Source organism: Notamacropus eugenii, chromosome 2, assembly GCF_028372415.1.
Source record: "Notamacropus eugenii isolate mMacEug1 chromosome 2, mMacEug1.pri_v2, whole genome shotgun sequence".
In the NCBI taxonomy this organism is placed as follows: domain Eukaryota; kingdom Metazoa; phylum Chordata; class Mammalia; order Diprotodontia; family Macropodidae; genus Notamacropus; species Notamacropus eugenii.
Window position 1 is genome coordinate 480,689,293 of NC_092873.1, and position 17,378 is coordinate 480,706,670.

The 17,378-nt window shown below is 39.5% G+C and overlaps 1 protein-coding gene across 3 annotated transcripts in view; it reads right to left on the reverse strand.

The window, feature by feature from the left end:
- Window positions 1–17,378, reverse strand: part of UCK2 (uridine-cytidine kinase 2) — an 84,633-nt gene that overhangs the window by 16,727 nt on the left and 50,528 nt on the right. For 2 of the 3 annotated variants that reach the window (XR_011975678.1, XM_072648758.1), the window contains exons 2-3: window positions 7,019–7,178; window positions 6,233–6,329 (exon numbers count right to left, since the gene is read on the reverse strand). Coding sequence is in view for 2 of the 3 variants with exons in the window: in XM_072648758.1 (XP_072504859.1) it covers window positions 6,233–6,329; window positions 7,019–7,178 (257 nt within the window). In the remaining variant the exon portion in view is untranslated. Of the gene's footprint in view, window positions 1–6,232; window positions 6,330–7,018; window positions 7,179–9,075; window positions 9,352–17,378 lie in introns of those variants that run through there. The other variant, XM_072648759.1, reaches the window with a different exon arrangement.

A 17,378-nucleotide genomic window follows, 5' to 3' on the forward strand; every position in this document is an offset into this window, starting at 1 on the left:
CAGTGCAGTCACAACTGGGACGAGAGACTCTTCTAAAATGATTGGAGGCACTTAATAAGGGCAACTGGGTTGGACAGAGCAATGGGCTTGGAAGCAGGAAGACTCCTCTTCCTGAGTTTACATCTGGCTTCAGACACTAACTGTATGACACTGGACAAGTCACTTAACCCTGTTCGCCTCAGTTTCCTCATCTGTAAAATGAGCTAGAGAAGGAAATGGCAAACCACTGCAGTATCTTTGCCAAGAAAACTCCAAATGGGGTAACAGAGAATCGACAAGACTGAAAAACAACACCACCACAAAACAAAAACATAAAACAAAATGTGGTGTCCTGTGGATGATGAGGGAAGCAAAAGAAAAGAAGAGGCCTTCACCTTAGACTAGGAGACAGCTGTTAAGAGGTCAGGGATAAATGGGATGTGCATGCAAGATAGGGAAAGCTAATTCTCTAGGAATGAGCTGACATTTGGCACTGGTCACTGCCTGATTCTGAACTTTCAACATAGGAACTCAGTGTTTTCTTTCAGACAGAGTAGCGTAGCAAGAGATGCTGACATCCGTTTGGATGAAAAGATCACTTTGGACTTGGGTTCTCGTCCCAGCTTCATCACTTCTCTGACTGTAGGATCCAGGGCAAGCGACTTAACCTCTCCTTTTCTCATTCTCATCTAGTGATGATAACTATTCACTCCTACAGAGTGGTCAACAGAAGCCCAAAGGAGATAACAAACATAGGAATGTTCTTTGGAAAGCATAAAACTTTTCAAAGTGGGGCCTCTAACAAGTAGAATTACAGTGTTCATCATTCCCTCACCCTCAATTCTCTTCTCATTCTTCTTGGATTTCCCTCTTTTCAAAACTAGATCCCTGCTTGTTAGAGAATAAAAATAAAAATCCTCAAAGATTTCCCCAGAAATTTCCCATGTTGTGCCTGGGCAAGAAGAACGATCAGGGACAAACCCTATTAGAATCTTTAGTAACAGAGAGACACACCTTATTAGTCCCTTAGCTGACTGTGCATAACTGACCCTTAGGAAGAAGGGTAGCTAACTTCTAACTGAAAAGTAAATAAATTCCATTTCACAAATGTTAATGAATGTTCTATGCCCAGAATTATCAAAATTAAAGGATGAAAGGCAGAGAGAAAAAGAAAAGAACAGTCAGACAAAACTGGGATTTTAGACGGCAGCTGGAAGAGCCAGGCCTGGAATCAGAAAGACTCCTCTCCCTGAGTTCAAATCTAGCCTCAGATATTTAATAGTTGTATGACCCTGGGCAAGTCACTTAATCCTCTTTGCCTCAGTTTCCTCATCTGTGAAATGAGCTGGAAAAGAAAATGGCAAACCACACCACTATCTCTGCCAAGAAAACCCCAAATGAAGTCACACGAAGAGTTGGATACAACTGCAACAACTGAACAACAATCAGGTAATTGTAGGAAGGGATACAACATTATTTTTCCTAAGCAGCTTCCTATAGCCCAGAACAGCAAGAAATATTAGAGCTGAACACACAGTAATTCTGTGAACATTTATTAAAGGAGAAGCAGTACGACACAAGAGAGAAAAGGATTTAGGGTCAGAAGGCATGGGCTTGTTCAAGCCCTAGTTCTACTACTTACTATGACTGTGGGGAAAGTCACTTCAACTTTTTAAGTCTCAATTTTACTCATTTGTAAAATGAAGAAACTTGGGTAAGTTGATTAAGGTCTCTTCCCAAACTGAAATGATATGATCCTAAAAGCACCTACCATGCACAAAATGCTGTACTAGGAACTGAACAGGATTCAAAGCTAATTAAGATATGGTCCCTGGTCTACTGATCTGAAGAAGGGGATACAACATTTATACGTTCACTACAACCATAATGCAGAAAATAACAATTCAAATGCAAGAAGTACAAAGCACTGTAGGAGGACCTAGATGATCGGAGGTTCCTTCCATAAATCAATCTGTGATCCTATGACTAAAGAAGAAAAGAAAGGTCCAACATGGTATCAGGGAGGTTGAGGAAGGAAGGCTTCATGGAGGAACCAGAACTTGAAGGAAGGGCATTACAAGTATAGGGAAGAGCTCGGCAAAGAACTACATAGGAAGTGCCAGAAGTCTGGTTTGGCAAAAGCATGGCCATGTGGTGACAGAGCTGAGATATGAACCTAGGTGAAATCAAGAACTTGGAATATATCATGTGTTGTTGTTGTTCAGTTGTGTCTAACTCTCTGTGATCACATTTGGTTTTCCTGACAAAGATACTGGAGTGGTTTGTATTTTCTTCTGCAGCTCATTTTACAGATAAGGAAACTGAGGCAAACAGGGTTAAGTGACTTGCCCAGGATTACACAGCAAGTAAGTGTCTGAGGCCACATTTGAACTCAATTCCTCCTGACTCTAGGGCCAGCATGCTACACACATTACATACACAGACACAGAGACACAGACACACACACACAGACTCACACACAGACAGACACACCCTGTATGTATGTAGATGAATCTTCCCGATTCCAAACCCAGTGCTCTAAACACCAGGCCACCTAGCTACACAACCGTAATATAATCAATATAATTGTGAAGCTGTCTTCAGCTTAATAATATAGCATATAGATGTTATAAATCCACTTTAGTGGTATATAACATTACTGAATAACCCACCTTAGAAATTAAATTGATATAATCTCCAAATTTTACAGATGAAAAAACTGGAGCTCGTACACATTAAGTTACTTCTACAAGATCACAGCTTATAGGTAGCAGCATCAAGAATGGAAATATCAATTACAAACTCAGTATACTTTCTGTCACTCTACACTGTAAGACTACCCTAAAATTTGCACAAGTCAATCAGTGGTTAAACAGGAAGGATTTAAGAAGATACAAACTAATCCAAATTTTGAGAAATCATTGGTGCCAGCTATAGGAAAAGCTCATCAGATAAAGAGCTGGAGGAGTTATCATCTAATCTAACTCCTTCATTTTACAGATTAGGAAACAGATAAGGTTCAGAGAAAGTAAATGATTTACTTGTCCAAAATCATTCAGGAAGTAAGGAAGTTAGAATTCAAATCCAAATCAGACAATCTTAGTTTTGGAGCAAAAAGGGCCTTCAGAAGCCATATAATCTTAACCTCCTCCTCATTTTACAGGAACTTGCCCAAAGTCAAGCAAATAAATAAATGCAGAAGTGGAATTCAAAATCAAGTCTTCACCTTCCCAAATCACTCTTCTTTTCACTGAACCACACTGCCTTGGATTTTAAGAAATTTAATTAAGTTTGATTAATGGATGATATCATCAGCCTTCATGGGGTTAATTATCATCTGTATGCAAATAGATCATAAAACTATATATCTGGCCTAACTCTTTTACCTGAGTTTCAATCCTGTATAACAAATTACCTATTTCAAAATAGGTGTCCCAGATACATCTAAAATTCAACATGTTCAAACTCAGTATTATTCCCTCCATAAAGCCACTCATCTTCCAAAATCCTCTATTTCCCCTCTCCTTCTTGCTTGCAATCCCTAAACCCTGTTCTTTGACTGTGACCACTCCTCTAAGCCTCATTTCTTTCCCACATCAACAACCCTGCACTGGCTATACACTTTCCCTTTCCCCATCTTGAATCAGTTCTTCTCTACACTGTCTCCTTAAGAGTCCTGTGACTCACTTCTCCTATTGAAGATCTTACCCTGCCAAGTCTAAAGTCTTAAATTAATTTCACCATCCAATGTGTTCTTCACTCTTACTGACATGCTGATAAAGAAAGCTGGAGAAAATCATGAAACTAGACTGACTGAGTCCACTACAAATTTATGAAACACAATCTCAACTGGACTTTCACCATGGCAAGACTATCCTTTTACATCTCCCTAAGTGATTCACTATCCCATTCAACACCAGAAGCTTTTCTAAAACTTATCTCTCAAACTTCCCATCTCTTCCCCATCAAGCTAAGAACCTTGCCTCAAATTCCCTGAAAAAAACTGAGGCCATTTGCTAGGAGCTCTCTTCTCTCCTTTCCTGCTCATCTCACATCATTCTGATGTCTTCCAACAACGTCTCCTCCTTCATGAGGGGTTGACCCTTTTCCTTGCTAAGATAAATTCCTTTAAATGCACAAGTTGTCTCATTTCATCCATCTTCTTTAAGAGACCACCTCCCTCTATCATCCCAATCTCACTAATCTTCAATCTTTCCTTCCTTGCTACCTACAAACACACCTCTAATCTCAAGAAACCCTCACTGAATTAGTCCATCCTCAGCAACTATGCATTAAGCCTAAACAACTTCACAAGATCATCTACAATCAGCACTTCTAACTCCTCTCCTCTCACTCAACTCAAGATGCTCTGCAACCTGGCTTCTAATCTCATCATTTGACTAAATCTATTCTTTCCAAAGTCACCAATGACTTCTAAAGATGCTGAATTCCAATGGCCTTTTCTCAACCCTTATCTTTCTTGACCTCTCTGTAGGCTCTGAGGCTACCAATCACCTTCCTTTCCTTGACCCTCCCTGGTTCTCCTCCTACCTATCTGTCCACTCTTTCTCAGGATCCTTTGTTGGGTCTTATTTCCTTTTTTTTTTTTTGTCTCCCCAATGCTTAGTACAGTATTTGGCACATGGCAGAGGCTTAATAAATGCTTGTTAACTACACTGAAGGCACCATCATTCTTCCAATATCTTAGGTTCATAGCCCCCATATTGTCCATTCTTCCTCATCCCACATATCCAATCAACTATCAGAGCTTGTCGTTTCTACCACTACTGTACTCTGTACACGACTCTGATCTTTTATCTTTATTTGCAAAACCACCTCCTAATTGGACTCCTTGCCTCAAGGTTTTCTTCATTTCAATCTAGCCTCCACATGACTATCAAAAAGATTTTCTTGAAGTGTAGATACGACCATGTCACTACACGACTCAATAATCTCCATTCTTATCACTTCTAGGACAAAATATGAACTCCTCTGTTTGGTTTTTAAAACTCTTCACAATACAGCCCCAACCCATTGCAGCCTCATTATATAGTATTCTTCTCCCAAAATCTATGGTACAACCAAACTGGCCTTCTTTCTGTGCTCCTATCATGGCTCATCAATACATGTTCACACTGGCCATCCTCCATCTCTCAACTCCTTTTCATAGAATTACTCTCTTGACTTTCAAGAAGTGATTCAAGTACCACTATCTATATAAAGCCTTCTCTGAAGCATCAGAGTCCCTGCCTTGTACTTGTACTTGTCTGGGATATGGATGCATTTTCTGCCCCATAGAACGAACGCTCTTTGGCAGTGGGGAGGGGGGGATCTTTTTTGTCTCGTTATCTTCAGTGAGCAGCACACAGTAAGTGCTTTATATATGCTTAAATCAGAAGAACTAAGTTTTAATTAGGGAAATGCTACCCCTAGGCAGAGTTACAATGGCTGCTGATATCCAGGAAGCTAATTACTTGGAGAGCTAAAGTAAAAGGCTCCCATAAGTAAGAGTTTATATGATGACTCTGTGCTTTAGGGCAGCTAAGAATCAAGAATTAAGTCCTGAGTCTGCATAAGGACTTTCTTCCTAGTTCTTAATCTGATAATCTGATATGGCTTTCACTGAACAGGACTGGAAAGCTAACGATAACAACAAGAGAAATAATAACTCACAAAAGTTACTTTTGTTACATGCCAGACCCTACACTCAGCACTTTCCACACATTCGTTGATCCCCATTCCAATCCTCAGAGGCAGATGCTAATACTATTCGCACTCCATAGATGAACAAACTGAGGTAGACAGAGGGGATGAGACTTTCTCAGGGTTACACAGCTAGTGCAGGAGGCTAGACTTTAACTCAGGTCTTGCTGACTCCAGGCATAATGTGCTCTATCTACTGCAACACCTAGCTGCCTAGGTGGAGGGAGAAGGTGGAAATACTATTAGGATAGGCTGATTCTTTATCCGGCCAGTCTTTGCCTAACAATTCCAGTCCTTGCAGCGATGCCTGCTATTCACTGCCCCACGTCAGAAGGATAGAAAAGGGCTTGTCTTTACACTCCCTCTCCCTGTTAACTTCCAGCCTTCTGATATAGGATCTTAGGAGTATGTGACCCATCACCAGCTTAGGGAGGGCTTAATGAAGTTGGTTGTACGTATGCCCATAGCACTGGTGCTGCTGATGAAAGCGTCCTATCACAAACCCAGTCACAAACCTCCCCACCCCTGAGCAAGGGAGGAAGTCTCTTACCTGGAATGAGAGACGAAGTCGTACACAGGAATCTGAACCGTCTTTCCTTCTGTAATTTCTTTGAGGGTTTTGAAGATGAGCTCATTATCAAAGGCATCTAAGGAAAGAGAGGTGCTCCTGGCTCAGCCATACACACCATAAAGCCCTAATAATATTTCGAAATGACAGACAGCCACAAGCATTGGGAGTTTACTGACTTTTCTCCCTATAATGAGGCACTTGGTAGCCAGCACACAGAGACAAGTGGGTTCTCACTTTAGGCATATGTAATGCATTCTGCCTGCATTCCTCTCTTTCCCCCTTCTTTATAGAAGCTGGTGGATATGAGTGTGGAACACTGCATATAACATCGGACTTTGGGAATATATCAGTTAGTCCTGCTAAACTTTTTTTTCCTCTTCTTAAAATTCCAGCTCTCCTTCCCCTTTCTCCACCAGCTACAGATCTACCCAAAGGGCACTGCTGTAGATAGAAATTGGAATCCCTGCCAATAGGGCCAGTGAGGCTAGAGGAGCAATGTTTTGGCAAAGATCCAGACTACTTTGCTAATCGATTCCTTTCTATCCCGATCAGCAGGCTCCACAGGGGTGGGACTTGGGTGCTGATAAAGGCTGCAAGAGGCCGGGGAATGCTGCTGTGAGCACGTAGACAGCCCAGAGGGCAGCCAAACACTGCTTTCTTCATGAGTGCTGTTGGGGGTGGAGGGGTTGAGTCTGTCTATGTCTCTCTCCCCCTCTCTCTCTCTTCCCCACCTCAGCCCCAAACTAGCCAGTGACACTTCCTTACCTGGGTGGTCAAAGTTAAACTGGCCCTTGAGAGCCTTGGCCTTCTGCTCCATGGTCAGTACCCGGTAGAAGCTGTCCTGACTCAGGATCACCACCTGCTTCTGATGATAATCCACCTCATTTTGGCCCAGCAGCTGCACAATTTTAGAGCATACTGAAGACTGCAAAGAGAAAAGGTGGTAGTTAAGTTACAGGTTGAGGGAACTCCATCTCCCTAGCTTGGAGGGCAAACTTAGGGGTACTGGAAGTTAGGACCTATGGGTGCTTATTCCCTACTTCATTAACATGTGGATCTCAATAACCCATAACCAGGATGGTATAGATAACAAATACAAAAATAATCTTTAAAAAAAAAATCTCATTTTGGTTCGACTGACTGCCTTTTATCTTTCTTCTCTGTCAGCCTCTGGCTAGAGACATAAAAACAATGAAATTGCACAAAGGAGGGAAGGAAATAATTGACATTTAGATCCATGCTTTAAGATTTGCAAATTTTCTTTTCCCACCAGAACTTGGTTAATAAAATAATATGATCCCATTTTTCTAGGTGAAGAAATGAAGAATTCTAGAGCTCAGGGGGTTAAGTGACCTGCTGTGATCACGCCATTATTAAATTCTGAGGTAGGATTTAAAAACCTAGGACCTAGGTCTTTTGACTTGGTTTCTAACGTTCTTTGACTACATCATACTAATTTCTTAGCAGGGAAAGAAAAAAGCAGAGAGACGGGCAAACTCCTAAAAAAAATGTGCCAACTGAACAATCAGTCCCAGGTAACCAGAAAGTACTTAGAGTATTGCAGAAACCCCTCTCTAGAACATTTTTATTCATGTCCTTGCTCATGTAGCCGAATAATTCTTTTGTGCTGGTAAAAGCCCCTGTGCTCCTGAGGTCTAGAATACAAGGTCAGTTTCTTCTGAAACATTCTATGGTACTAGAACAAACCTTAAACCTTAATCATTTGGGGACAAAGTCATAATACCCTGACTCGGTCACCACACCAACCTGCTAACTTCTGTGTATTTTTATCTTTGTTAATCAGGGACCTGAAGTGGACCAGTTGTAAAACCAAAAGCCCAAATCAACAGCACAAATACACAGAACTCTAAATCAATCCATAGAGTCCAATCCAAGTAACACTTTTAAGAAACAACCTTAAGTCAGGATTTTGGCACTCTCTATAACAAACAATACCAAGTGCATAAATTCAAACTGGAACAAAATCTGTTTTATTCAACTGTTGAATCAGAATAAAACTAGAACACCAAAACATTACCTGAAATGAAATTTCATTTGAGTCATGTCCAGGTGTTGGCTAGAGGGGCAGGAGTGAGATTGGGTCTGTTTATTTAATTCACTTAATTCTCTTCCATAATGTTCACATAGGATCATGTTATTTTGAAGGTTAAAAGAACCAGAGACTGCGTAGTTCAGTGTCTGTGAGCAGGGGAGCCATTTTAACAGACATTCCTCACCCTTCCAAGCAATAACTCGAGAAAACACAGGTTTATCTCCCAAAGACTTAGTGAAGTTCTAAGTCTACAGTACCACTACCTCATCCCAGACCATACTCACTGCACTAAGCTACTGGGATGCCCTGGATAAATGGACATCTTGTAATAAGTCAATGCTTAATGCTTTGCTTTCCAAAGGTCCACAGCCCACACAGATTAGGAATCACTGATCTCACCTAACTCCCTTCATTTTACAGATGAGAAAACTGGCATACATTGAAGCCCAAGCTACATAATCCCAGAACCAGGTCTGGAAATAAGATCCCTTATCCAGTGTCTTTTCCACACTACAGACACCTATGTATGTTATGCCTTGAGGAATAATTGGTGTCTATCATGGACATCAAAGGAGACTTGATGCAAAGACCTCATTCTATAATCCCACTTGTAAAGCTATCTTTTGATTTCCTTTGAGAACTTCATTATGAGATCCAGTAAAGTTCAGATAAAATTGCCTTTGTTAACACAAACAAGGTGGGTTCGTTTCTAAAAATACACCAAAGGCATAAGACTAGATTTAGCACAGGAAGACACTGGACTCCTTACCTTTCCTCTCACAAAGCACTCTGATTCCATGCCTTTTCACTGGCTATCTGTAGAAAGACTAGCAGAATTGAGTTTAATGGCACAAACGTTACCCAGAGTAAGACAAACAGAGGCTGGAAGAGGAGAGAATTAGTGTGTGACATCTAGCTAGGTTTTACAGATGCCAGTATACCTTCTATAGTACAAATCACTATCATATACAAGTATAAACATACACACATATACATACACGTGTGCAAATGTCTATGTATTGTACGTGTTAGTATGTGCATACATATACATACCTGTATATGTACTGTGTACCTATATACATATATACATATACATAAATGATATGATACCGAAATGTTAATTACTGAAAATACGTGCACATTTTTAGTTGCATCTACACGTATGTGTGTATGTATAACATATAATGTAATATAATGATACTACATATGTACCTATGTATGGCAAAGGCTTGTCCTAGTTGGAAATACAAAGCAGCCAGCATTTACCATTTGTACAATGCAGTGAGATACAAGCTGCTGTTACTACCTAAAGCAATACTGTATCTCCACCCAGTTCTTATTATATTTGTTGACTAAAGGTCACTGTCCCTGCTTAGCTCACAATCCTCAGTGGTTTCCTGTTGTCTAGGGAACCAAGTTCAAAACACCTTTACTTGAGCAGCAGGGAGTTCCAAAATCTACCACCATGCTACCTTTCAGCTTTATTTTACATTACTCTCTTCCCTGACACTGCTCAGCTAAAAGTGGCTATTGTTACTGGTCTGTTTTAAATTGTCCTTGATTTTAAGGCAGTAGCCATGACCTAAGTTAAGCATCCCATTAGAGAAGACTCCTCTCTGAGTAGTATAGGGCATCAGAAGAAGCACCCTGACTCTAAGGAAATGTCTTTCCTCCTCCTTTCCATCTCTTTAGTGCCACCTCCTCCACACAGCCTTTGCTGATCATCTTTATCAATACTGCCTTCTTGGACAACCCCCCCCCCCCCCCCCCCCCAGCATTTTTGCTTTGTATTTCTCTGCTTGCTATATATACTTATCCTGTGACCCTGTGTATCATCTATCACTTGGGGAATTAAAGGTCATGGCCTATAATTGTGCTATAAGAAATGACTAATATGAGGAATTCTAAGAAATATGATAAGACTTTTGTGAACTAATACAGAATAAATAACAAAACGGAATGTCCTATACTCCCCTACCACCACAATGGCAGAGAGGAGTCTTCTCTAAGGAGATGCTTAACCTACTGTCCCCAAACCAGAGACAGCTTAAAACAGACCAATAGCAGAGAATGGTTCTCTATTCTGTGCCTGTGGGGAGATCCAAGAAAGAATCTATATGGACTGGGGAATCAATGTTATGGACGGTATGCTACATACAATGTAGAAGTCAGCTTTTAAAAACAGAAAATATTCTCTAGGGATGAGACCAAGCATTTCTTAGAACAGGTCTTTTTCTTTTCTTGGCTTTCTCCATGAATCTACTTGGTATTCTACAGACACTAAAGCCTCTATCCTAGCAGCAATGAGCAGTGATCCTACAACCTGGTTTCTGGCAAGTTCCATGAGACAGGATTTAATTTTTTACTCTTCCTCAATAAATCTCCTACCTGGCACAGTAATCTGAACAAAAGAAGCAATAAATATGGGGCTGCTGAATAAGCAGTCCCCCACGTCTGGAACACAGTCCCTCGTCACTTCTGTCTTTTAGTATCAATTCCCTTTGCATCCCTCCCAAAGCTCAGCTCAGGTCACTTCCCACATTGAGTATTTTCTAATCTCCCTAGTTATTACATGTGGTTCTATACTTGGACTGTTTTGTGTATGCTATATATTTATCTGCTTGTAGGTAGCTAGGTGACTCGGTCAGTAAGGGGGGACTTGGAATCAAGAAGACCTGAGTTCAAATATAGTCTCGTACATTTACTAGCTGTGAGGTAGGTTTTATTACCCCTACTTTACAGATGAAAACACAGGCAGAAAGGGACAATAACACGCCAACCTCCCCGGAGCGTTGTGAGGATCAGGTGAGACAATATCCTAAACCCTAAGTATTACATAAATGCTAGCTGTTAGCTAGGATACATCGATCTTATCCTCCTCAGGAAGATATAAGTTTGCTGAAGACAGGAGTTATTTCGTTTTAATCTTTTCATCCCCAATAACTTTGCATAAATTAGGTGTTTAATAAATACCTGTTAAGTGAATTAAAGAGACTTCAATGTCTCCAAAAGATCTGAAAGGTTGTGGCCAACAAAGTTAAAGAGATCTTGAGGGACATTAAGAAAAGAACACCACCAATCACTTGGGATGTGGATCACTTAGGATGGATTTAGCTTTTCTCAGCAATATGATAATCAACATAATTCCAAAAGACTCCTGATGAAAAATGCTATCCACATCCAGAGAAAGAGCTATGGACTCTGAATGAAGATCTAAGTGGACTAGTTTCACTTTTCTTTTTTTTGGTGGTTTTTTTCCTTTTGTTTTGTTTCTTCTTTCACAACAACATTAATGTGGAAATATGTTTAATATGACTGCACATGTACAACCTATATCAGGTTGCTTGCCGGAAGGGGGAGGGGAATAAGAGAGGAAAATTCGGAACTCTAATTTTTTTTTAATGATGTTAAAAACTATCTTTAGATGAAATAGGAAAAAAAATTACTATTTACCAGAATAGAAAGAAAAGCACGAGAGAAAGAAAACTACAGACTAATTTCCTTAATGAATATTGAAGCAAAAAAAATTAAATAAATTGCTAGCAAGGAAGATTACAGTAAAATATCACAAAGACTGCTATGACCAGGTGGGATTTATACCAGGAATGTAGGGCTAATTCGAGCTCATAGCCTATAACTGTGCATAACTGCATAACTGACCAAATCAACAACAAAACCAACAAAAATCATACAATTATGTAAACAGATACAGAAAAAGCTTTTGATAAAATACACTCATTCCTGTTAAAAACATTAGGAAGCATAGGAATAAATGGAACTTTTATCTAAAATGATAAGCAGTATCGAAGACCACCAGTGAGCATTATCTGAAATAGGGATAAGTTAGAAGCCTTCCTACTAAGAACAGGGGTGAAGTAAGGGTGCCCATTATCACTACAATTATTCAATACTGTACTAGAAAAAGAAGCTATAGCAATAAAAGTAGAAAAAGAAATGGAGAATTAGAATAGGCAATGAGGAAAGAAGGACACAAAGTGGAGCCAAGATGTCAGAGTAACAGGAAGTTCCTGTCCTCTCGCCCTCCCTCCTCCAAAAAGATCTTTAAAAAAATGCACCAGACCAAATTCTGATCCAGAAATTGTGGCTCAGACCACTTTGGAAGGACTCCTGCCTGCACTGTCCCTGAAATCCTGAAATAACACAATGTCCCTAAAGAAAGCAATGGAGGGCCAGTCCCCGACATTCCCAAAAGATGTTAGTGTTGGGCTCTATGCACTAAGTCCAAAGTCAGGAAGCAGACTAGGAGAATGAGAAAAAAAAAAATCCCACTAAAAAAGTTAATGTGGTGACAAGGTTGCACCACAGACAGACCCAGAAGAGAATTACACCAAAATATCTACAAGCAAAGCCTTTAAGGAAAATATGGTTTGGATGCACAAATTTAAGTAGAATTCTTGGGAGAGATGAAACAAAGAGTTAAAAAAAATTTTAAAATTTTTTTATAAATGAAATAAGAGTGCTAAAGGAAAAAATTAAAACTATGGTAGAAGGGACTGGAAAGGAAATTAAAAGGTTGGAACAAGAAGTACAAAATCTTGACCAAACAAAATCCCTGACAATTAAAATGCACCTAGGAAGCTAATGACTCCATGAGACAATAAGAAATATTAAAAACAAAAGTCAAAAAATGAAAAAATAGAAAAGTTAAAGAAAAGCATTTCATAGCAAAAAAAAAAAAATCTGGAAAACAGATCTAGGAGAGAGAAATTTAAGAATCATTATGCTACATGTGAAATATATATCAACTTGTTTACCATCTCAGGGAGGGGGAAAATTCACAACTCAAAATTTCTAAAAACAAATATTGAAAACCTTTTACACGCAATTGGGAATAAAATTATTTATTAAAAAAAGAATCATTATGCTATCTGAAAAGCTATGACCAAAACAAACAAAAACAACACACCAAGAAACCATAAAGCTAGCCAGATCTCTCAGAAAAAGAAGGCAAAGTGGAAGAAGGAATCTACTGATCACCTCCTGAAAGAAACCCCCAAATGTAAACTTCCTGAAACATCATAGCTAGAATCCAGTTTCCTAGTCAAAAAAGAAATAATGCAAGCAGTTGGGAATAAAGAACACAAGTAGGAAGGGGCCACAGTCAGGATCACACATGATTTTTTAAAACAGTATTTTTTTTTTAATTACATATAAAGACAATGAACATTTTTTATAAAATTTTGGGTTCCAAATTTTCTCCCTCTCTCCCCACCCTACCCCTCTCTAAGACAGTAAGTAATGTGATGTAGAAGCAATCATGTAAAAACATATTTCCATATTAGTCATGTTGTGAAAAGAAACAGTTTGCAAAACAATTACTTTGCAAAAGGAAAAAATACACAAAAAATAAATGAAATGAAAACAGTATGCTTTGGATCTGAATTCAGACTCCCATCAGTTCTTTCTCTGGGTGGATCACACGTGATTTAGCAGCCACCACTGTAATGGTATAGAGAGCCTGCAATATGATATTCCAGAAGGCAAAAGATAGGCTTACAGCCAAGAATAACATCCAGCGAAACTCAGTATAATCCTATAGGGGAAAAATGAACCTTTAATGAAATAGAGGACTTCCAAGCATTCCTCATGAAAAGACCAGAGCCATGGAGATACAAGAGAATGACCAAACAAGTATAAAGATAAACTGTTTACATTCTATTATGAGAAGATGATACATGTTTCCCTTCTGAATGTTACCACTATCAGCAATCCTGAGGAAATCTAATTAGAGAGCCTGGGAGTGGTTCTGTTATGTCTTGATGATCTTAAAAAGATGAAATGAAAGGGAGAAGAATAAGAAGGAGATAATAAAGGACATGATTAAAAGCTGGAAAGAGTCCAGGAGAGAGCAATTAGGATGATAAAGGACCTAGAAAACACACCCTCTCAGAAGAGGCAGAGGCATTTCACCCATCCCCAAAAAGATGACTCAAGGGTACTAACTGTTTTACAGTATGTGAAAGAGATGTTGTTCTTCTTTGTCCTAGATCTTGCTATGTGAAAAAAAAAAACAAAACAATTAGAGCTGTCCAAAAGTGAAGACTGGACAACCACTTGTCAGGGGGCATTTTAGGAGAGATTTTTTTGTAGGTTACAGTTGGACTGGATTACTGCTAAGGTCCCTTCTAACTCTGAAGTTCTGTGTTTCCATAATAAATGACTAACTGACCCTCTGAAGGGGGAATAAATTGGACCAGCTATGTTTTTGCCTTGCATATTAAGAAGATAAAGCATTCTCTAAAATCCAAGAAACTGTCATCATCTGATGTGCCTCTCTAAAAATGAGTAAGTAGACATGACATGTAAAAGGATCAGATTCCAGCTATTAGCATACAGACATTATGAAGAAGTATCTATTTGTTATTTTGTGCAATCTGGTTTTTTACTATGCTCAGAATAATCCAGTTGTCAGGAATATGTAGCAAAAGGAAAGGTATCATTTGGTCGCAAAAATCTCATGGGAAGGAGACTCAACCATGCTGAGTGACAGAGTCATACTGTTTTACTGGAAGCAAGGAAATGAATTATGATATTCTAAAAAAAAAAAACAGAGATGTTTGTGTTTCATAATAGACTGAGGTCATTCCGCTGAATGTACTGAACCATGGGGTACCAAGCTCTGATATGTTGATATTTTGTCCATTACTATGGCCCAGGCTGACAATACTTAGGAACATAAGATCTAAGTTAAAAGAGATTCAGAAACTGGCCACTCCAACTCCCTCATTTTAGCTTTACTGTAAACAATGGAGGCAGCAGAGAGGTTAAATAACTTGCTCTAAGATGGGGCAGCTAGGTGGTGTTGTGGACAGAGTGCTGCACCTGGAATCAGGAAGACTCATTTTCCTGAGTTCAAATTTAGTCTCAGGCATTTACTGGTTGCGTGACCCTGGGCAAGTCACTTAATCCTCTTTGCCTTAGTTTCCTCATCTATGAAATGAGCTGGAAAAGGAAATTGGCAAATCACTCCAGTATCTCTGCCAAGAAAACCCCAAAATGGGGTCACAAAGTGTCTGACATAACTGAAAAACAACACCACAATCAAGTACTGGGAATTCAAACATAAGGTGAATAAATGTTTGTTAATCTATTCACATAATGAATAAGTATCCATTCATTCATTCAAAGTCAGCAGGAGAACAGGGCCCAATAATAATACCTGATATTTACATAATTGCTCGAAGTTTTGGAAAGTGTTCGATTCTTACAACAGCCATGGAAGTAAATATTACTTACCCTTATTTTACAGATGAGGAAACTCAGAATGATTAAATGACTTTAATTACAGCTACGCGTCAAAGGCAAGACTCAAACCCAGGTCTCTCTTGTTATTTTCTACCACACTAATACTCCTCTTCAATAGCCAGTTTCTAAGCTTCTATTTTCTAAGTCTCTATTTTTCCTTGGCACCTCTCATTTATGTGCTAAGCTAAAGTGATTTAAGTAGAGCAAGAGGTTGTTCACGAGGACATCCCCCTAGAACAGAAGTTCTTAACAGATCTCTTCCTTGAATGTTTTAAATGCATAAAATACATAATACAAAGGAAACCAATTTTATTGAAATAGTCCAAATATTTTTTAAAAACATGTTCCACAGCCCTCAAAAGAACAATCCCTACCTACCTCTTCAGATTCCATGTTGCTGAACAGACCCAAAATGGAAATGGTTGATTCAGCTCTTGTTGCCAGGTAGCCTTCTTCAGTCTATATGTTCTTCACAGTCACTGCTCAAGAGTGCTGACAAGGGAAAAGCTAAACCAGCTCAGGGATCAGGCCTGCAGGGGATTGTAGACTGAGTCTAGCTGTGGGAGAACTGAGCTGGCATTTCCCATGAGCCGCAGGAATAGAGGCAGGGTGAGAGCTATCTAGGGCAAGGGCCAGTTTCTCCTTTGAGTAGGCATTTTCAGGATTCTGTCTGGCTGACACACCCAGAGGGAGCTGCATCAGAGGCAGAAGCTCTGTCTGATGAAGGAAAACTTGCAACAGCATGGCTCAGGGCTTAAAATAGTCAGCCAGTGTGCCACAGATTTCAGCGTGAAATGCTGGATCATGCACCTACAATGGCCAAGCAAACTCCTCCTTTAACCCTATCATCTGTCTTGCTACTGGAAATGCAGGTTCATTCTTTATGCTACCTTTATCTTGCAGCTGAGTAACCCAAAAGACAATTCTCTAAAAAGCAGCTTCCTCTTCCACTCGCCACCCCCTGTCCTGCGCAGACAGATACCCACTTAACTTTACAGGTTCTCCAAATGAGGGGACTATGTATAAGCACCATAAATCTGTGTAAATTAGCACTCTCTGTCCTTATCAAGTAATGGTTTACACAGTAACTATCTCAAAGGAAATTCAAGCCATGCTTCCTTACATTACTTCATTCTGGCAAAGAGGGGTTATGAAGGACTTAGGTTAAAGATTTTACAGACACAGGGAAACTGAGGCACCTAAAATGTGTGCAATTCACCTGGGGATGAGAACAAAGCCCAGCCTCTCAAACCACTAACTAAATTAGGAATACATCCTGGGTATCTGGAATTAGAATGGTGCTTCTTAAGAATGTTTCCTTTGGGAAATATGGCTAAAGACATCAACGGGCCATGAGCTGCAAATTCCTGACTGGGCAATTGGTAAATTATCAGCTATGGATCCCAATCAAAATGGTTCACAGGAACTGCCATGGAAATATCAACATTAAGAGGAGGACAGCTTCAGAAAAGCAAAGTGAAGTGAACAGAATCTGGTAATAGCATACACAATAGAAGAAATATTGTAATAACGATCAACTGTGCAAGATTTGGAAAAGACCCACCTCCAGAAACAGAAGTGATGGGCTTCAGTCTGCACTTTTTACTTATTTCTTCTTTCCTTTTCCCACAACATACATAATTTGGAAATGTTTCATAAGACTTCATATGTATAATGGGTATGAGATTTTGTTTTTTGCTTTCCTAATGTGTGGGAATGGGGCAAAGGGAGAGAATTTGGCACTGAAAATAAAAATAAAAAAAATTTTTTTAAAGAAGCACCAAAAAACCCCCAAAAGCCCGTCCA